The 23,358-nt window shown below is 38.8% G+C and overlaps 1 protein-coding gene across 1 annotated transcript in view; it reads left to right on the plus strand.

Moving 5' to 3' along the window:
* Positions 1-23,358, plus strand: part of LOC137616752 (spectrin beta chain-like) — a 123,365-nt gene that overhangs the window by 67,084 nt on the left and 32,923 nt on the right. Inside the window, exons 4-6 of the mRNA XM_068346753.1 lie at positions 7,612-7,784; positions 14,276-14,461; positions 23,081-23,236. Coding sequence (XP_068202854.1) covers positions 7,612-7,784; positions 14,276-14,461; positions 23,081-23,236 — 515 coding nt within the window. The remainder of the gene's footprint in view (positions 1-7,611; positions 7,785-14,275; positions 14,462-23,080; positions 23,237-23,358) is intronic.

Below are 23,358 nucleotides of genomic sequence, written 5' to 3' on the forward strand. Positions count from 1 at the left end.
GGTAATGTTACTCCTCTATGTAAATGTGTTTGTGGTAGCTCAAGTCCCACTGATTACCGCCCAATTTCCATAACTCCCATATTATCTAAAGTTTTTGAACGTCTTCTGGCAAAACGTCTTAATAGGTTTGCTGAAGGTAATCATCTATTCCCTAGTTTGCAATTTGGTTTTCGTAAAGGCCTTGGAGCATGTGATGCCCTGCTTACAATCTCCAATGCTGTACAGAAATCCCTTGGTTGTGGTCGGGAAGTTCGTATGATTGGCCTTGATTTTAGTGCTGCCTTTGACCGTGTTAATCATGAGGCCCTTGTTTTCAAACTGAAACAGTTGGGAGTGGGTGGGTCGTTTCTTAGCATTATTATTGATTTTTTAAGTAATAGATCTCAAAGAGTTGTTGTTGATGGGCACCATAGTGATTATAGGAATGTGATATCTGGTGTTCCACAGGGTAGTGTTCTTGGCCCATTACTTTTCATACTATATACACATGACATGTGGTTTGGCCTAGAAAACAAGCTTGTTGCATATGCAGATGATGCTACTCTCTTTGCATCAATTCCATCCCCTGAATGTAGATCTAGGGTTGGTGAATCCCTTAATAGAGATTTAGCTAGAATTAGTGCATGGTGCAAATTATGGGGTATGAAGTTGAATCCTAACAAAACTCAAAGTATGATTGTAAGTAGGTCAAGGACGGTGGTTCCTCAACATCCGGATCTCAGTATTGATAATGTTTCTTTAAATATGTATGACTCTTTCAAAATTTTAGGTGTTATTCTCGACAGTAAATTTACTTTTGAGAAACATATAAGGTCTCTGTCTTCTTCAATTTCACAAAAAATAGGCTTATTGAGAAAGTCTTTCAAGATTTTCGGTGATCAATCTATTCTGAAGAAGTGTTTTAATTCTTTCATTCTACCTTGTTTTGAGTATTGTTCTCCTGTCTGGTCTTCAGCTGCTGATTCTCATTTTAATTTGTTGGACAGAAACTTACGGTCTATTAAATTTCTTATTCCTGATCTAGATATTAATCTCTGGCACCGTCGTTCAATTAGTTCATTATGTATGTTGCATAAGATTTTTCACAACTCTGACCATCCTTTACATTTAGATCTCCCTGGACAATTCTATCCTGTTCGTAATACTAGGCAGGCAGTTAATTCTAATAGCCAGGCCTTCTCCATCACGAGGCTCAATACTACGCAGTACTCTAGAAGTTTTATTCCAGCTGTGACCAAGTTGTGGAATGATCTTCCTAATCGGGTGGTTGAATCAGTAGAACTTCAAAAGTTCAAAGTTGGAGCAAATGCTTTTTTGTTGACCAGGCGGACATAGTCTTTTTATAGTTTATTTATGACATATTTGTTTTTGATGTTGTTGATAGTTTATTATATGACATGTCTGTTTTGACGTTGTTTCTTATTTTAGAATGATTTATTGTTAATTTGTTCTCTTCATTTATTTATTTCCTTATTTCCTTTCCTCACTGAGCTATTTTTCCCTGTTGGAGCCCCTAGGCTTATAGCATCTTGCTTTTCCAACTAGGGTTGTAGCTTGGATAGTAATAATAATAATAATAATATCTTGCCAGTCAGGGGACCCAGTAACTCTATAGCGGTAGTATCTCAATGTATGGCTAGTGTCTTGGCTAACATACTACCTTAGGCTACACTATGGCTAGCAGTGGCCAACTAAGTTTGATGTACAATAGGCTTGTAGGGTTCTTTGATTGCCAAGTTAGTTGAAGAGGTTATGTGTTTATAGATGAGTCTGGGATTTAGCTGGAGTTTTTTACAGGTCTGGATAATTTGCAGGAGGTCCATTTCAATGTCAATAGAAGACAGACAATGAAATCAGGGTGGTTTAGGTAGATTGACTAAAAGATATGTAGAGATATTATAGGTGATCCAAAGTTTCGGGGTAACAAACGGATAAACTACATGCTCTAAGCATGAAAGACTTTCTTGGGAATATCTAATTTTATAAAATTTGATAAGTTTTTATATATATATCACAAATTGGAATATAAGATTTGATTGAATGGGTAGAATGATTGTATAGTACCATGAATAATGACAAGACTACTAATGGTTTCTAGCTCATGTCATACACTCGAAAGGCATCAACCGATTCCTCTCTATGGTTTTGTTGGAGGAGTACTGTAATGCTGTACAGTACCAAAACTCAATCCCCGGAAGGGTTTATGGTACTAAGTACATGAACTCATGCTCCTATTACCAGTGCTAGGTCTTGTACAAGAATGAGCACGAGCACTGCTGGTCAGGACTTTGGCAGCCGCCATTGTCCCTTTCCAGCCTCGGGGTATTCCTGAGTTGCTTTGGTGACATTGTTGCCATTATCCATCATTTCAACAATTGCAGCGCTGACAACAGGGATCCGATGAAAGACTTGGGCACTGGAGTGCATCATTTTTGTGTCTGGAGTCTGCTGCTATGGAAGCTACTTCCAGGATCAGCCTAAGGAGCTTCCTGTTTGACGACTGGTTGGGTGAAGTTGTATACCTTGCCTCGACCAGGAACCCAACATTGCCAAAACACAGAAGTATTCAGATTTAGTCTTCTCAGGCAGAATGTAAGGATCTTCCTAATGCTGCAGTCATCCTACTTGTAGACTTCTGGGTCCCGAAAGAGCTCGAGGCAGAGGAATGCACTCAAAGTCTTCCAGATTGTTCTCCAGGTCTATTCAGTCAACTTTTCTAGTGGAGAAGTCAACTGAGGCCTTGTGGCCAGCCTTCATCCCATTCATGAGAGACACGGCAAGTGCTGTATGGTCTGCCATTAGGAAGAATACTGCTTGTGCTCAGTGAGAGTGAAAGATACACACTGTACATCTAGATACCCATCCTTAAGTCCGATAGAAGTATCCTCCTCATCCTCAAGGCTTTAATTATCAGTTCAAAGCCTAGACTGTCTACCACTGCCAAGCGTTCATGCTCACTTTTTCTGGTACCTACTCGATTGAGACTTGCCTTTTGGGTGTTCTCAACAATTGTCTTTTCCTGTCTCTCTCCAGGAGGCAATGCTCCAGGACTAAGATAGTTGATCACGATCTGAGAAACGTGCGCAATTGGTAACCCAGCTACATGGCCAGTCAGAAGATAGATGATCAGATTATGGTGATAACACCTTGAACATTCATATAAGCATACGTAGGGAAGTAGTGCAGTCGTTCTTGCATGACAAAGAACCTTCATCTAGGCAGTAACATTTCTATCACTTTCCTTGACATTGGAGAACTTCTTACACAGGCTCCTACATCAGCAATTGCTCTAGTGTTGTTGGAAGCATCACTGGTAAGTGATTCAGTGATTCACTTACCTTTGGGCTTCATAGGAATAGGAACATGGGCTGATCAGGCTTGTGGGCTGATTGACGAAATCCTCTCCAGAGGAGTTCTACCTCCAGGGATCCTTCCGTTCATAGACGAATCCAAAGTAGGCGGAGGGCACATGGAGTACTTGAACACCTTGGGGATGTGGTTCATTGAAGTATACACCTGCTTTTAATCTACTTGAAGTCCAAGCAATGATATTGATACTGTTAGCTTCTCAATAGGGTGTTGAAGAAAAACGTCACCTTCGTTACTTATGGCTACAAGCAAAGTGGTAGGTACGCGCTGGGACAGCTGACGTCGTGTTAGAACTGAACACAAGATCCATTCCAAATAAGAGGAATGTTCTTGTATACACGCTCAGTCACCAGGGGCACGGAATATTATCATTGAGATCCCCAATTTTGTGCTTGGTGCAAAGGCTACATGCACACGTAGGACCCATTCACTTCCCGGTTGATCCAGAACTTTCAGTGTACTGCTTTCTCTCTAGGTCTAGAAGATCTTCCAGTAAGCTGCTTCCCAGTTCTAGGGATGTCAGCAGCACTCTGGAAATCTTCCAATACACTATTTACTTCTGGATGCCTTAGCCTTTCTGCCAGCTGACCTGGTTTACCAAATACTCATGAGCCTACTCAACAGTCTGTGGACGATATTGGTTTCAGGGTAGCCTGGTGGCTCCCAAATGCCACACACTGAGAGATATCTTGATTTGCTGATGTTCCTCTTTGAGGTATTGGTAGAACCACCCATCTTCTGCTGTGGCATCGTAGAAGGGATACTTCTCCCATTATAGCCCCTCTTCAATGGGTTGCTGTTCTGTTCTCCTTCCTCCATCGAGGGGAAGCTCCTCTCAGTCTCAATGGTAGAAGGCAGTCACTCAGTTTATAACCAGATCTCAGAATGAAGAGTTCTGACCTTTTCCCTTTCGAAGGATCAGCCTAGGCTCAGAACTAGCTCCAAATGGTCTTCCCTCTCCAGGAACTCAACACCTCTTTATGGGATATCTCTTGAGTTTTCAGTTCTCTCAAATGGACTCTGCATGATCCTGGAATAAGCATCGGATATGACCTTACCCCAAGTCTACTTGTGAGCTTTGGCCTCAGCATTGAGAAGAGGTGTACCACATGACTTTTCATATGTCTTGAATGATTCTATAACAGATGAAAGTCTTCCTCTCCTTTAATCTGGAGTTATTGTTCAAGAGACAGATTTTAGCAGTACACAACTCCAAAGTCAAGCTCTCCTCTATATCTTCTCTTCTCTATATCTTCTTTACAAGCGGACATCAGGATGACTCGCTCCTCTGTCCTGTAAAGACAGGACGACATTCTTTAGAGGACTCAGGTCCCCTTATGGAGCACCTGAAAAATTTGCTGCACCAGTTGGTCAGAGAAAATATCCAAGAATATTACTTTCTCTGATTTGTGCAACATCAGATGTACTGATCCAAAGAGAGGACAGAAGGAGCACCCTGGTTCAAGCTTACAAAGTCAGGAATATTGGTTCTTCCCTTCAGGAGGAACATGTAAGTGGATCTGATCCTGAAGGCAGGATTCAGGGACGACAGACAAACTTTGCTGCCCAGTACACAGTGGTTTACCTACAGGTATTTGTAAAACCTTATCCTTGGTCATGCTGAAGCTTCTCACCAAGTTGTATTGCTAACTGAGCTACCTCCTGGGATAAGAAGCATCTCGTCTAACAAAATGGAGTGTGTGGCCGTTCTCTTCCTGTTTCCCCTTTATTGGAGTTATGCAGTCATTCCGTTATATGCTGGACTGAACGCTAGATGCAGGCAAGCTTCATGACCAAGTAACTTCTTTACAGACAAGTCCTGATTGAAGTATATCCCCCATCCTCTCAGACAAGGGGAAGGATGAATGAAATGTATGTAAACCCATTTGTTATAATGATCATATATTCAGACATATCCTTACAAATATACTGTAGGTTCTTCCACGATCGCCTATCCATTTCCGGGTAGGGATCTAGCCTAACACCATCGATGGTTGACTGCGGTTGATCTCTTTCACTCTTCCACAAGACCAAAGTGCAGTGACATTTCCTGCCTTAGTAAATCAGCCAGTCTTAATAATAGGGACTTCCATCCTCCTAAAGATGAATCTGCATGTAAGGAAGATGGTTTGTTCTCATGTAGGAATAGATAACAAATTGTTCTTTTTAGCATTTGATTTTTTCCTTTAAGTTACACTGCTAGCCTCAATGACCCCGCATGTCCTAGGTTAAAGGTCAAAGTGAGGGTCACTCCATCTGTCGGGTGTGCAGGGAATACCCACCACTTGACCAGCAACTGAGTTTACCTTGTTATAGATTTAAATGGTTGTTCCAACTTCGCTCTAGTCATAGTTAGTAGGTTGGTCAGGGCACCAGCCACCCATTGATATACTACCGTTAAAGAGTTATTGACTGGCCAGTCAGTACTACAATGAATCCTTCTCTCTGGTTACAGCTTATTTTCCCTTTGCCTACATATACACTAAATAGTCTGGCCTATTCTTTACATATTCTCTGTCCTCATACACCTGACAACACTGAGATTACCAAACAATTCTCCTTTGCTCAAGGGTTAAACACTGTACCATAGATGTTCAGTGGCTACTTTCCTCTTGGTAAGGGTAGAATAGACTCTAGCAATGGTAAGCAGCTCTTCTAGGAAAAGGACGAAGGTTTGTATAGTTATGAAAAATACAAATTGATATTAATTTCTTTAATTTTTTATCAAGGAAAAATGTAGGATTTATTATCATTAGTAACTTAGAATGATCCAAGCAATGTATGGAGTTGAGAAGGAAGCCCAAAAAAGTTATAATACAGTACTTTAAACATTCATTTATAACAAGGGAAAGCAGACTATACTAGATTGACATGAGTGTTGTTTAAGAACAATAACCTAAATGCAAGTGCTGTAACTACTTTTGTAAATGAACCACACTTGGTATACTGTAGGCTTTACTAAATTTTGCTCTGTCCCCTTGGCCTATAGCTGCACCGGCTTTTTAACCTTCTAGATCGCTGTTATTGCTTTTATCTTTCATTTTTAAACTCCATAATTTGTTGTAGGTTCTCTCCCAATTGCACATTTAAAGGCTGTCATGAATGGCAGAGGCAAGGGACAATGACAATGTCTTAGGACAATGCCCTAGAGACTGACCATATATACATATGATTAGCACCCAAACCCCCTCTCCACCCAAGCTAGGACCAGGTAGGGCCAGGCAATGTCTGCTGATGACTCAGCAGGTAGACCTTTAGGCTTCCTCCAAACCTCCCATCCTTACCTCACAAGGATGATCAGGTTGCAGACACTGCAGAAAACTATTGAGCAGGAATGGGTCTCGAACCCTAGTCCAACATATTACTAGACAAGGAGGTTTCCTATGGGCTACCACAACCCATTGGTGGTGAATGGTACCTGTGGCCCCATTGTGAGTCCATATGACTTTAATTCTATTAATCCAAATCCTTGTAAACTTTGATCTTGTGGATATTGATAAATGACTGTAATTTTGAATTTCCAAAGATTATCCAGAATAAATTTGGGTATCTGCACTGTTCTAATGAAGTTCAAAACTTTTTTTTTTTTTATAAGATATCCAATTAGATGACCTGATCTTAAAGAGCTACTGAAATTGTGATTTTCCATAAATAGAATAAGAGGTTAGTTATGGTCTGGGAATTTATAAACCCTAAAGTACTTCTAATTGTTGTTTGTACTGTGGATGTTTTCCTCTTAGATCCTCCAGTCTTCATGCACCTATTCATTGTGCAGTAGATTGTAAGTAAATGATGTAGCAAGTTCTCCATAATAAGGAAGTCAGACCAGAGTAAACACTGCTTATCAGTTGGTAGAAAATCAATTCTGAACTTTTTTAAGCTCAATATGCATTGGTTTTAAGTAAATGAGAGTTTTGTTATTATTTATCATGTCTGCTAGCCACTAAAAATATGTTAAGGCATTGCAATGTTATATTCAAGGCTAACTTTGGTACTCCTCTGTTTAGATAACTTTATTTAAAAGTGATATATCATTGCTTTGAAATTTCATATCTGTGACTTAATGAGGGTTTCCCTTGCATGATATACAGAATCTCTTCATACTTGAAGTATTTAAACGTCATTTATTTAACAGTTTTTTTTTTTATTAAAATCTTGATGTCATTTCCAGGAGAGAGGAGTATGGGTGCTTCTGATGAAAAGCTACTCGATTCAATATTCAAAACTTTACTCTCTTTTCAGAAAAGAGGGATGGTGTAGATGATATTCAGGAGGATTTGACTGACATTCAAAACTTCACTCACCTCTCAGGAGCGAATGAGACTACAGATGCTTTTAAGGAAGATCTACCCGATATTCAAAATTTCACTCTTCTTTCAAAAGGATTATATAATGAAGATGAAGACATAAAAATGGTAAAGTTTAATATTAAGAAATACATATTTTTTCTGTAATGTTTTGATTTTTTTCTAGATTTTCTGTTTACATTGAGAAAGCAGATGCCGGAATATGTTTGTATGAAGTTACAAGTCATTGTAGATACTGTACTGTACTCTATTCCATTCCAGGCCACCCCGCAATAACTGAAAAACCGTGAAGTAGATAAAAAATCTATGATATATTTGTTCGGCACCAATTGAAAACCTTTCAGCTCTTTACTATGGAGATATATTTTGGCGAAAACTGAAACTAGCCTTAAAAGTTTTAGGGAGGTGCTACTCCCATTTGCTAGTTAGCGGTGGTTAGACCAACCACCCTGCTCATACTTGCAGTAGCTAACACAAGCCACTTTTTATTTTGTCTCGGGGGAAAGCAGATGTCGATTCTCCTCCACTTTATTTAGTTTAAGAACCATAATAAAGAATTACCTGGGCTAGAATTTTAGATTTTTCTTTTTCTTCGATACAGATTGATTTCTGTAAGTGTTACAGTTTACTGTAACACACATTATTTTGGTCATCTTCGTTCCTGTAGCCTCAGCATAGGAATGAGAGCAGAGGCAGACAGTACCTTGGGGCTTCCAGTTGGAAGAGGAATTCCTTGGGTGGAACTCAGAAAATAGCTTCGACTACGTTTCACAGGCAACACTCTATGCAGACCTTCAACTTGAGCTCTGCTTGGTGACGGAAAGCATAGAGCGCTGCCCAGAGGCCTGCCTCCAGGTGTTGGACAACTTCTCCTTACGAGGGAGAGTTACCCTCCGCCAACCTCTATCCAGAAGTTTCCCCTCTTATGGGGAGAGATACCGACAGCAGCAACAGAGGTTGATTGTCTCTCCTACCTGTGGGAGAGACAGACTTCACCTGATTGTTTTCCCTCCAGAGGATTCTTCCGACGGGATTGTATTTGACCACTCCCTGCAAAGCTCTTCAGGGCTTGACAGAGGAGTTAAGTGACTGCTTGCAGTGTCTGCTCTTCGCCGTCTTGTGACAACTGCTTGCGGTCGCCGCCTCTCATCGACAAGACTTGTAGGCTCCAACTCCCCGGAGTTAACTGTTACATCGTCCCTGTTGAGCACAACAAAGTTCATGGAGCTTTGTGAGACCAGGATCTTTGGGATCTGTGCCTGATAGTTTTAACCTTTCGTAGGCTATAACTCTTTGGAGTGATGGCCTACATTATACCTCAGGGGCTCAACTGAGCTCATGGAGCTTTATAAGGACCTGGCCTCATAGTTTCAAATTCTTATGAGGGAGAAACTTCTGTTCTTGGACAGGAAAATGACGAACCTAACGCATTAGCGTGCGTAACCTCTCACCCAGTGACGTTAGGGGCAAGAAGCGAGGAGCAAAATGAGCAGTTTAGGGAGTTTACCGCATAACCACAGCTAAACGGTATACCTCCCATTCATATGTGCCTAACCCAACACTCACCAACTGTAAAGGGTGTTCAATTCTTAATGCCTCACTTGCTCATTCAGGACTTGTTGTATAAAGAGGGTGTTCAGCGCGCTCCCCATCCTAAGGGCTGAATATCTCACTTGCCCATTTGGGACTTGTATAGGGCACAAGTATAGTGAGAACAGTGCAGATCTCTCCATGCAATATATCTTATTATAACTTCGTCTTCTCACAGTGAGTAAGCAGTAACTATGTGAGCTTTAGCTCAATATACCGAAGAAATATCATGCACAAATATTTCAAATATCTAAGTTGCCTGCATATTCGGATGCACACGCTTCCACATCTGCGCAATTGTCTCGTCAGCGATCTCTAACGCTCTTCTCCAGCGTTTGCATCACTAACACTCTTTCGCCAGTGTTCGCACTGCTAACGCTCATTCGCCAGCATTCGTATCGCCTCGCCGAACAACGATTGTGCAAGACCTTATCTGCTAACCTCGGGGCTGTTGGGTTTGGGTTCTTTGCATGCTTTGGCAAATAACCCTTACATGCGAGACTATTCATTGTTGCCATGAGAGAGTGCCCTCCCAACACTACTCGTTAGCTAGGTGTGCGGATGAGTTCCTTTCCCTGAAGCTGGGCAATCACATAACATTCCCAATGGCATTGTGTTTCTGTTTGCTTGTAAGTTCAGCTACTAGTTCCTCACACATTTGATGGGGTAAATTCTAACATGAGTGATTTTGAGTCTGGCTATAAAGAAGATGTGAATATTATAGCAGGTTATTTTGTATTTAGTGAAGAACTCTTAGTTAAAAATAAGAAAAGGTTTAATTCACAAGTAATACGTCACTATTATTTGGGAGGCAACGTTACATAGGGTATGTCTTTCAACCATGAGCCTCCACCATAGGTGCAGCACTAACATGCCAGTTGTAAAGATTGATGCATAAGTTAAGTGCTCCTAAGATAGTAGCATAGAACTACCTTATAAACCTTTCATCATCATCATCTTCTACGCCTATTGACGCAAAGGGCCTCGGTTAGATTTCGCCAGTCGTCTCTATCTTGAGCTCTTAATTCAATACCTCTCCATTCATCATCTCCTTGTTCGCACTTCATAGTCCTCAGCCATGTAGATCTGGGTCTGCCAACTTTTCTAGTGCCTTGCGGAGCCCAGTTGAATGTTTGGTGAACTATTCTCTCTTGGGGAGTGCGAAGAGCATGCCCAAGCCATCTCCATCTACCCCTCATCATGATCTCATCCACATATGGCACTTGAGTAATTTCTCTTATAGTTTCATTTCTAATCCTGTCCTGCCATTTAACTCCCAATATCCTTCTGAGGGCTTGGTTTTCAAATCTACTAAATCTATTGGAGATTGTTTCATTGTCATACCATGACTCATGTCCATAGAGTAACACCGAACTCACTAAATTGATATATAGTCTAATTTTTATATTTAATTTTAGGCAATTTGATTTCCAAATTTTACTTAACCTAGCCATTGTCTGATTTGCTTTTTTCAATCTTTCACTAAACTCTCATTATAAAGACCGTGTATTGGAGATCATAGTTCCTAAATACTTAAATGATTCTACCTCATTAATCCTTTCTCTTTCCAATGATATTTCATCTTCCATTGCATACTCCGTTTTCATAATCTCTGCCTTTATTCTATTTATCTTCAGCCCAACCTCATGTGATATTTCATGCATTCAGATAAGCAAGCATTGCAAATCCTGTGGTGTTCTGCTAACAAGGAGAGCATCATCAGCATACTCTACGTCTGCTAAATTCTCACCAATCCAGTCCAATCCTTCTCCACCATCTGTGACTGTTCTACGCATTACAAAATCCATGAGGAGGATAAACAACATAGGTGACAACACATTCCCTTGGAGTACCCCGCTGTTCACTGAAAATCCATTTGAGAAGACTCCATTGACATTAACTTTGCACTTGCTATGTTCATAAACAGACTTAATTAAATTTACATATTTAACCCTTTTACCCCCAAAGGACGTACTGGTACGTTTCACAAAACTCATCCCTTTACCCCCATGGACGTACCGGTACGTCCTTGCAAAAACTGCTATTTAAATTTTTTTTTTACATATTTTTTATAATTTTTTGAAAAAATTCAGGCATTTTCCAAGAGAATGAGACCAACCTGACCTCTCTATGACGAGAATTAAGGCTGTTAGAGCAATTTTTAAAAAATATACTGCAAAATGTGCTTGAAAAAAAATAACCCCTGGGGGTTAAGGGTTGGAAATTTCCAAATAGCCTGGGGGTAAAAGGGTTAAGAGGAATTTCATAATAATGCAGGACTCTCCATAAAATTGGCTTGTGCACACTATCAAAGGCTTTTTCATAGTCCACAAATGCCATCAAAAGTGGAATTCTATATTCTATGCATTGCTGTACAACATGTCTTAAAATATAAATTTGGTTAGTACAACTACTTTTTTGAAATCCTACTTGTTCATCTGTCAGCTTTTCATCAATCTTTCTCTCCACTCTCTTTAGAATAATCATAATATATATTTTCATAATAACTGACGGAAGTGTTATGCCTCTGTAATTACTGTCAGATCTTTTTTTTTGCCATTTTCACCAACTTTTCTACCTCTCATTCATCAGGTTTTGCATCTTCATGCCTCAATTCCCCCTTTTCATTGTCAATAAAAGTCTGTATTCTTATCACTACTACAAAGAATGTCTGTTGTTTTAGTTGCTTTAGGCTCTAAATTCTTTGATGCATCAAAGACATTGTGACTGGTATCAGATTACTCTGTTATGTAACCTTTTTATAAATTTCAATATAATTTCCTCCTTTGAGTACATCTTTACAACTAATACTGTAAATGAAAAACTTTATATTCATGGTTTACAAGCTAATTCACTAATTGCTTTTTGGGATAAGCTCAGAAGTATTTTTGAAATACTTTCCATTGTAGTTAATTCTAGTGTTTTCGAAGGATGTATTTAAATAAAGACGACTGGGCTCATTGATTATAAAGGGAACGATGACACTGCTTCTACTCCAGGCTTTGTGTTTGCTACAACCTATGTAGTTAGTTTTTGTTATATTTTGATTTTAGCTCCAATACCGTAACTTTTTTTGTGGTGGCTTAAAAATTCATTTAATTTTTATTTCAGAGTATTATTTCAGGCATAGCCTACCTTTCAAATCCTAACCTAAATCCTCAAGTGGTGATTAGTGGTTGTAATGAACTTTTCAGTAAAGCCTAGTGATACATGGTATCTACCAGATCCAAGCTATTTTTATAGAGCCTCAAATTCTGTATTTATTTTGCCCTTTAACAGAGACAACATTGGTCTCCCACCTTCTAGCTGGTCTTTTAGATATCTAGAATTTGGAAGGTTTAAAACCGAGATGGTAGTCTGGATCCCTATTTCTCTACTTTCGATATCATAAGTACTTCCAAACCTCTACTTATCTTTTATGTGGAGAATGGTTATTTAGGTATTTTAGTACTCCTCTCTTGAAGTAAAAGCTCTTTACTTATTATCATTCATAGCATTCACTATGATTCAGCAGGTGTTAAACAAGTTCAGGATGATGCTAACACTTTCTGGCCACAGAAGGAATAGTTCACAGGTCTGTGGCACCTGTTGTTGGAGTATCCAAAAAGGTTGCTGTACAATGCCTATATGCAGGAATAACCTCTCTCAAAGGTGAGTCATCCAAACCTATCTGTGCCACAACTGACTGATTGGAGACTATACACTGTATTATAAGAAACAAATGGTTACTGAAACTCTCAAGACCCATTATAGGTTCTAAAGGACAATCTACAAATATTCCTTTTCAAAGACAATGCAATGTATGTTTTGATTAATGCAAAATAGAGTTCTGTCGGTGACAAGGTCTAACTTTGATATTGTTGAATTTTTACAAATAATTTTTTATAAGAAATTTTCAAATTCAGCCTTTAAGGGATTTATATCCATGCCTAATTCTATGCTCAAGCATCAGAGATTAGATCTATCCCTCTCTGGTATTATAGCGGCTGTACTGTATTATATCATTGAATATTGAAAGGCCTGCAGTAGTAAGATCAATTTTAGGGAATTTGGATAAGGTTTTGCAGTATGCAAAAGATTCAAATATTAAACTTTTGAAATATCTTTCTTAAAGATCTAATGGGTAAAACCCTTTTCTTATTGGCATTAGTTTTAGCAAAACACACTTGTTGGTTGCATATGGTATCTGTTAAAGTAACCTTTGGAGAACACAAAATGATTTAGTCCCTTTTTGTCTTTCTTCAGAGCCAAAAATTATTGTAAGGCTAAAGAGATTTCCTCAGTTTTTTCATATATATTCTTTGAAAATAGATGAAAGCACCAGTTACCAAGTACTGTACCGCTAGAGTGCTCCTTCCTTTACTAATGGCACGTTTATTGTAGGGAAGAAAATGGTGAATTAATTATTATTAATTTTATGGGTAAATATCAATTAAACTAAGCTTCTGGAGAAGAAATATGAACATCAGGTAAGAATAGAAATAAGAAAAGAAATTTTATTATTAAAATTCTGTTGTTTGGATGTTTATGTATGATTGGTTTGTAAGGGAAAAATCTACTTAGATTTTTAGATACTGTACATATACTGTATTCGATAAGCATGAATATTATTCATAAGACTTTTTTTTATCAAGTTACCTACATTTGATTGGCTTTTTATTCATTTATTGACCTTCATATAATGTATTATAATGTTGATATCAAATTATCATGCCCCCCTAAAAAAATAAAAATCCTTATTTATAACTTAATACATAGTTTTGGGTCAGTGATGACTGAAGTGACTCAAGTTTTATTAATGTGAATAGATGATGCTGATTGTGATATGCAAGAGCACTGTACCACAAATACTGTATTATGGTGGAACTTCTATCTGGTATGAAGATTTGATGATATAGCTGACTAACCAATACTGTGTTACAATGCCTTGTTGGGAGTATAAGTTTTGAAAATTATCATGCAACATGAAATTCAGGGATGTAGAATTTTTAATTCCCTTTTATTTTTAGGTTGTGTCTCCTACTGTATCAAAGAGAAAACTTAAAGCAGATGAGGTCAGGGAAGAGAAAGAAGCTAAACGCAAGGAGAGGGAGGCTTTGAGAAAGCAGCGAGCCTTAGAAAAAGCAGAAGCAAAGGCACAAAGAGAGGCAGAAAGGACATCCCGTAAAGCAATGAAGCCAGGAGAGTGTTTGAAGGTAAGAGACCAAGATTTGGGGCATATTTTGGAAAAGAATGCTGTAATTCCATGACAGGGCCTTTGTTGATAGTTTTTACTTATTTCTGACATTAGTGTTGTATCTCCATTGTCTGCTTACAAGAACTAAAATAGTAGTTCCATTATTACAGTTGTTCCTTAACATTCTCCTGTTTAAGATTTGGGAATCTAATTATTTGTGGGGATGTCTGCAAATTCCTTGAAAAGATAATTTTGGGTATTCAGGAATTTCATAGTTATGTGACAGTTAATAAAGACCAAGATCCACAATTATATACAGTAACAGCAAATGCAAGACAGTGCTTTGACTGAAAAGATGTGTAAGCTCTTACTACACTAAGATTTTAAGGTTACTAATAGTAAAACATACTTATCCGGGGTCATTAGGTTCCAACCCCTCTATGGTTCAGGAATTTCACGGATAATAGGCCACTTAAAATCTACGGCTTTTAAAAAGTTTCCTTCCATGGATTACAGTACAGTACTGGCAATATAAATATCACCACCTGTGTGTGTGTGTGTTCCTAACGCTCTTATAAACCAATTATACATTCTTAATCATTTGTTATGCTAAATCGTACTTTAATTGTAGATATCCTTACATATACTGTATATAAAAAAAAAGATTTAAAATCGGAACACTCAACAGTGGAGATACGTAAACTGGATTTAATGATATTGATTAGCTGTATACTGCTGAAGCATTTAGATGGCGACCATAATGAGGTAAATCTACTGCACAGTAAAGAAGATTATTACTGCTTCTCTAGAAGCACCACTTCAGCTGGCACTTCATCAGGTGGTACAATATCTTCGCTGTCCTCCAGCAAAGTAACTTCTTTTCTTGCTGATGAAGTAGTGCCCATATCTTCTTTTTCTTACGAGTGATGAACATAGTGATAGACAATTGCTAACGCTGCTTATTCTGATGTAAAAGGATGTTCTTATGTACTTCCATGGCTTTGTAGATTGCCTTTTGAACTTTAATTCACAAATCATTTACAGGTCCCAATCTTTAGGTATTGTCTGAAGTTACTTTGCTATTTTGCTAGAGTTGAGAGGCAATCAGTATAAGGCCGACCTCCTCTTCTTCCTCTGAATCTTCATGCTCTTCTTCTTAGTCCTCCCTTGCGGACTTCATCATATCCGTCAGATCTTCATCACTAAACGCTGCTAAGTTGGCCTCAATCAGGTCATTTACGTTGTTGGTAGTCATATCTGTGAAACCATCTTCTCTGAGCTATGTCACGAGTTTCTTTGCCTTATCTACTGCAAAGTGGTGGATTTCGTCAGGAGAGAATCCTTTATAGTCGTTGACTACTTCTGACTTCAATTTCTTCCAACAACCTTAGTGTTTCTTTCTTCATCTTCTTTATTAGCTTCTGGATATTGCAATGGTGTATCCACACCAGTGCAGTACTCCTTCAATGAGAAATCATTATCCGCATCCATAAACTCGACCAAATATTGAAGAGAGTTTTGCATATAAAGTGGCGTGAAAGCACAAACAACTCCTTGATCCATGTCAAGTTTGGTTGTAAGAATTCTACCTGTATGCCCTCATAATGCAAGTTGATCGTGCGGCCTCCAGCATTGTCTATTAGGAGAAGCACTCTTAAATCGTGGCCTTTTTCGGCATGATAATACTTTACTTCGGGGATGAAACCAATCCTATGTAAGTGCTTTTGTTATCCTTTCCTTTTGGTTGTGCAGCCAATGCACTTGCAGCATTGTCTTACAGTATTTCTGTTTTTGAAGGCTCTTGGGTTTTTAGACTTATAGAGAAGTGCTAGCTTTATCATAAAGCCCACAGCATTTCCACACATTATAAGTGTGATGCGACCTTTGTAGATCTTCAATTTAGTGACTTTACCCTCCTCCTTCATAATAAAAGTTTGCAATGGCATACGTTTCCAAAAGAGCTCGGTCTCATCCATATTGAAAACTTGCTTGTGCAAATAACCCCCTTCCTCAGTGTTGGTCTGGAACATCTCCATGTATGCATCAGCAGTCGGTTTATTAGCAGAGGCAGGGACACACTCATAAGGTTGAACCTCCTTTGAAATTTATCAAACCAGTCATTGCTGGCATTAAATTTGGTTGGTTTTTGGGGGAGATGTCATAGATGGTCCTGCTTATGGGATGTTGTCACCCTAATCTGTTGATTTGCCGTTGAGGTGCCCTGCCTTCTCGTATATGGTGTTGGTATCCAGTAAACTGGGGGTGGAGGGTGCGGGCAAGAAACCCTGCCCCCCTCGTCAGTCTGAAAGCTTCACTTTTGTTTTGGCTGCTGATGTGTATGGATGTACTGTCAGCTCCTGATCGAACTTTTCATTTTCTTTTTCTTTTGCATTAAGTGAATGCTTGTTGTTGGATTGTGGAATGAAGGTTAAGCAAGAAAGTCTTACGTACTTGTTTGGGGAAGGGTAGACATTGCAACCGGTCTGTGAGTAAATTGGCTGTAGATTCACACTCCCTCTGTGCTTCTTGTAGGAGACATGATTGTTCGCAGTCCTCCCCATGCACCAAGTCCAGTTCATGGCCACCTGTGCAGTGGCAAGCATTCGCCTTGAAGGGAAAGAAGCAAGCTAAGCCTTTGCCAGTGTCTAGCTTGGCAACGCTCAAGAAGTCACTGAAGATATCTTTTGTCGCATCGGACTCCTCAGTCTGCTGCCGCTTCCCCTGTGCATACCCGTGTTCTTGGTAACATAGAATAGTTGATTCTCATCTAACTCAGTGACGATGAAATTGTGTCCTTTGGCAAGACAAAGGAGTTGGAAGTGGACAAGGATGACGTCAGTGTTCTGCCGGCCAAGCATGGTGATTAGCTGACGACTGAGGGGCTGATGGAGTTGCATAAGAAGCAGCAATAGGAGGATATGGAGGAGATTTCATCTGAGGTGGAGGAGTAGGGACAGTGTGACAAACCTCTCGCTTCAAATGAAAGAAGGGAGATGCTGAAAATGTGGGAAACCGTGCTAAATTCTGTAGAAACACATCACCCAGATAAGGCTTTGGAAGGGCAAGCAGCCAACCTATTTACTGAAAATCAGATGTTACATTTCCATACTATTTTGAAAAAAAAGTCTTCATCTCTAGATAGGTTCCTCGGGAAAGTTGAAAGTAAGATTTGTAAAACAAGTCGACAAAGTGTCCAGGAAGCGTAAATTAAATGATTCAATTACTAATGAGAGAGAACTCCCGATTTTTTAGCAGACGTTTTCATAGAGGGAAATTTTACGCCAAGCAGTAATCCTTTTTTCCTCATCCTTATGCCTCCCACAACTCAAAAGCAAAGTGTAAGTTAATTTGTAAATATTTTTTTTTTTTTTTTTTTTGTGAATTATTAATTGATATTCATTCAGGATGTTAGGGACTGTCATTTGTTCACCAAATTACATTATAAATCCTTAAAATATTAGTGTACAGTACTGTATATGTGTATTTATGGGTCTGCTGAATGCTTTGAGTAAATTTCTTTTATTTCTAATGGGAAAAGTTGTTTTAGTTTGCAAGCGAGCGCCAATAAAGAATTAAACTCGTTAAACTAATAAACCGAGGTACTACTGTAGAAGGATCTGAAGAAAATGAGATTGAGGCTTGTGGGGAGGTTATTAACTCATATTGCATTGTGTACCATCAAAACCATTACTAAATGGAACACTAGAATCCTGATGCTAAATGCCATGAGTTAGGGTTTGGATATGGGCAGGTTAGGCCATGAACTCTGCCACCTCACCAAGGGTTGTTAGCCTTCTTAGGTTGCCCGAATATAGCAAACTCTTCCATAAAATTGAGTTTTAAGTACACCACTACATACTTCCTTTAGGGTAAGTAGTATGATTTGTAACATTCCATCACAATCTAAATCTACTAGCCTTGTTTTTGGATGCTCCTGTGAATTTAGGTTTACTTTTTTTCTATGTTTAGATTCCTCTCTTGATCTCGTCCTGATGTAAGCCTAATATATTCATCCATAATAGTGTCTGGTGAGCTCTCACATCAGAATTACTTTGATCAAAATCTTATTGTTGCCCACAGCACAGAACACAACAAATTAGGATTCCTGATTTGTAACAACAACCCACTTGAACAATTAAAACACATACTGTATATATTCCTGATCACATTAATGCTAACTAACATTTGAGATACCTGTTGAAATCCTACCGCTAGAGAGGCATGGGGTCCTTTGACTGGCCAGACAGTACTACATTGGATCCTTCTCTTTGTTTACGGTTTTTCCCCTTGCCTACACGTAAACCGAATAGTCTGGCCTATTCTCTACATATTCTCCTCTGTCCTCATACACCTGACAACACCGAGATTACCAAACAATTCTTCTTCTCACAAGGGGTAAAGTACTGCACTGTAATTGTTCAGCGGCCACTTTTCTCTTGGTAAGGGTAGAAGAGACTCTCTAGCTATAGCAAGCAGCTTTTCTAGAAGGACTCTCCAAAATCAAACCAATGTTCTGTAGTCTTGGATAGTGCCATAGCCTTTGAAGCATGGCCTTCCACTGTCTTGGTTAGAGTTTTCTTGCTTGAGGGTACACTTGGTCACTCTATTCTATCTTATTTTTCTTCTTGTTTTGTTGAAGTTTATATAGATATTTATTCTGATGTTACTGTTATTAAAATATTCTATTTTTCTTTGTTTCTTTTCCTCACTGGGCTATTTCCTTGTTGGAGCCCTTGGGCTTATAGCATCCTGCTTTTCCAACTAGGGTTGTAGCTTAGCTAGTAATTATAGTAATATAAACACTAGGTTTTATACTTGTAGAGTGTAGAAATCGACTGCCTACTTACTTGTGTTCGACAAATAGACTGAAAATGGCTTACTAATCCATCTATCATTGTCATATGCTGCCATATAGGCACAATAGTATAGTGATGCAGTTGTGGCTATTGAAGTGAAGGAAAACAGTAAACTTCTATAATACTGTAATAGGCCTAAATGTCGACATACAGTGAGCTTCGATTAGGGAGCAATATGGACCTTAGGTGACTTTCATAGAGATGATATTCAGAAACCATTATTGCTGTGAGAAAGGTCTTGCCATTTCTCAAGAATACAAATAATTTTCTATCATTTATAAATTAATATTTTTCTGTATTGTTTGATTACATACTGTATTTCTTATTCGACTGTATCTACCGTACTGTACATATGACCAGTTTATTGAACTTGCTTTACTCTCAGGATTTCTATTGAATGTATTTGTCTGACATTGTTTCAAATGAATATGTCCATCCATTACTTATAACAAACATTCTTACAGCATGTACTTAACTTACTCGCAGTTAACTTTTGAAAAATGGATAAAACACAATTGAAAAATACATTTCAGTCAGGCCTTATCAATAGGAGATTTGCCATTCACTATAAAGCAATATTTATTATTATTTATTCACAATTAAAAATACATAACAGGCCATGATAAAAAAGACAAAACCCCATTAAAGTTCAGTATTACACAAAGTCGCGAAAGTTTCCTTATGTAACAATGTCCATCTCAACTTACTTTCTCTCTTTTGTTACACAAATGAGTATGAGTACTGTATTTTTTTTTATATAACAGAGTGCTGTTATTTCTTTTCAGTGAAGGTACATTCACACTTGCATAAACGGGAATTTGCCTTAACGGATAAGAAAAAAAAGCACCGGAATATAGAACAACAAATGCATACTCATTTATATAACAAGGGAGGGTATGTTAAGACTGATACTGTTATATGAATGAATTTTCAAGACATTGTTTAATATTTTATTTTCACTTTTATAACTTTGAATGCTTTCCTGTATTTGGTTTAGTAACTTTAGTGTAACTATGAATGCTGAACTATTCCTTTTGTCTTTTCTCTCTAGACTGAAATGCATAAGTTTTATTTATTCATATAAGGAAATAAGGGTCTGGAAGTGTCACTGAGGGTGCATTAATTATTTATGGTTTTCCCTTATTTCCTGATATCTCAGTTATCTAACCCCCAAGAAAGGTAAGGTTTGACTTTATTCGAAAAAATCCCAGGAAGTTCCAAAGCAAAAAAAGATTTTTATGTTTACTTATACAAATTACAAAAGGAATTTTAGAATGCTGGAAAATGTTTTTGCTTAAGACTGAATAGCATTACAATATGTTCATTGTTATTACCATCTTAAAATATCCTGTTACATTGTAGATAACCAAGACTTAAAACTAGAACTATTTATCTACTTATATATATGAATTACTGTACAATATGACAAAGTGAAAGTAAGAGAAACTGGTAATTTAGAGGAGTAGAAGTTAGTAAAAGAAAATTTTGTTGGGATTGCAAGTGATGTGTGTGGCAAGAAGTTTGTTGGAGGCAGCATGAGGAAGGGCAGTGAATGGTGGAATGAAGTAGTGAAGGTAAAAGTGGAAGAGAAAAAAAGAGGGCTTTTGAAGAATGGCTGCAGAGTAATAGTGTAGAGAAGTATGAAAGATATAAAGAGAAAAATGTGGAAGTAAAGCGCAAGGTAAGTGAGGCAAAGAGGGCGGCTGACCTTAGGTGTGGTCAGGGATTTGGTCGTTCATATGAAGAGAATAAGAAGTTTTGGAAAGAAATGAAGAGAGTAAGGAAGGCTGGCTCAAGAATTGAAGAGACAGTGAAAGATGGAAATGGAAGGTTGTTAAAAGGAGAGGAGGCAAGGAAAAAGTGGGCGGAATATTTTGAAAGTTTACTGAATATTGAGGATAATAGGGAGGCAGATATAATTGCTGTTGCAGGTATTGAGGTGCCGGTGTTGGGAGATGAGAATGAGAGAGAGATTACAAGAGAGGAAGTGACGAGAGCACTAGATGAAACGAGAGTAGGGAAAGCATCTGGTATGGATGGTGTGAGAGCTGAGATGTTGAAGGAAGGGGGTGTGACTGTACTTGAATGGTTGTGAGATTGTTTAATGTGTGTTTTGTGTTGTCAATGGTACCAGTAGATTGGGTTTGTGCATGTATTGTACCACTATATAAGGGTAAGGGAGATGTGCATGAGTTGTAATTCAAGGGATATTAGTTTGTTGAGTGTAGTTGGAAAAGTTTATGGTAGAGGACTGATTAATAGGATTAAGGATAAAACAGAGAATGCAATCTTAGAATTACAAGGTGGTTTTAGAAGAGGTAGGGGTTGTATGAATCAGATTTTTACTGTTAGGCAGATATGCGAGAAATATTTAGCAAAAGGTAAGTAGGTGTACGTTGCGTTTATGGGTCTGGAGAAAGGGCATGATAAGAGTTGATAGGGAAGCAATGTGGAATGTGATGAGGTTATATGGAGTTGGTGGAAGGTTGTTGCAAGCAGTGAAAAGTTTCTACAAAGGTAGTAAAGCATGTGTTAGGATAGGAAATGAAGTGAGCGATTGGTTTCCGGTGAGAGTGGGGCTGAGACAGGGATGTGTGATGTCGCCGTGGTTGTTTAACTTGTATGTTGATGGAGTGGTGAGAGAGGTGAATGCTCAAGTGCTTGGACGAGGATTGAAACTGGTAGACGAGAATGAGCATGAATGGGAGGTAAATCAGTTGTTGTTTGCGGATGATACTGTACTGGTTGCAGACGCGGAAGAGGAGCTTGGCCGATTAGTGACAGAATTTGGAAGAGTGTGTGAGAGAAGGAAGTTGAGAGTTTTAATGTGGGTAAGTGTAAGGTTATGAGATGTACGAGAAGGGAAGGTGGTGCGAGGTTGAATGTCATGTTGAATGGAGAGTTACTTGAGGAGGTGGATCAGTTTAAATACTTGGGGTCTGTTGTTGCAGCAAATGGTGGAGAGTGAATGAAGGATGCAAAGTGTTGGGGGCAGTTAAGGGAGTAGTAAATAATAGAGGGTTGGGCATGAATGTAAAGGGAGTTCTGTATGAGAAAGTGATTGTACCAACCGTTATGTATGGATCGGAGTTGTGGAGGATGAAAGGGACGGAGAGACAGAAATTGAATGTGTTTGAGATGAAGTGTCGAAGGAGTATGGCTGGTATATCTCGAGTAGATAGGGTTAGGAACGAAGTAGTGAGGGTGGGAACGGGTGTAAGAAATGAGTTAGCAGCTAGAGTGGATATGAATGTGTTGAGGTGGTTTGGCCATGTTGAGAGAATGGAAAATGGCTGTCTGCTAAAGAAGGTGATGAATGGAAAAGTTGATGGGAGAGGTACAAGAGGAAGGCCAAGGTTTGGGTGGATGGATGGAGTGAAGAAAGTTCTGGGTGATAGGAGGATAGATGTGAGAGAGGCAAGAGAGCGTGCTAGGAATAGGAACGAATGGGGAGCAATTGTGATGCAGTTTCGGTAGGCCCAGCTGCTCCGGTGCCTTAAATGACCGCGGAGGTAGCAGCAGTAGGGGATTCAGCATTATGAAGCTTCATCTGTGGTGCATAACGGGGGAGGATGGGCTGTGGCACCCTAGCAGTACAAGCTGAACTCAGTTGAGTCCCTAGTCAGACTGGGAGGAACGTAGAGAGGAGAGGTCCCCTTTTTTGTTTCATTTGTTTGATGTCGGGTACCCCCAAAATTGGTTGAAGTGCCTTGGTATATGTATGTATGATGTTATATAACTTAATGTTTGAATTCTAAATGTATGCTTTTTTATTTCAACAGTATATAAAAGTTCAGTTAGATCGTCACTTACTGGAACTGCCTGTAGGAAGTCAAGTTTTAAGTCATCTTCAATCAGCAGATCTTCGATATGAAGTAGTAGATTCTGTTGTTCCTTGTGTAGCCAGTTTTACAAGGATTGATCCTCTCACTTTGCAGGTTTGTAATTTCTATTTATTGCTAACTTTCCTAAATTATATAAATTCACTTCAAGGCAGCCAACCAAATAGGTACCAGTGTTGGAAATTATACATAAAAACTCACATCCATGTTACCAACCC

Source organism: Palaemon carinicauda, chromosome 22, assembly GCF_036898095.1.
Source record: "Palaemon carinicauda isolate YSFRI2023 chromosome 22, ASM3689809v2, whole genome shotgun sequence".
NCBI lineage: Eukaryota > Metazoa > Arthropoda > Malacostraca > Decapoda > Palaemonidae > Palaemon > Palaemon carinicauda.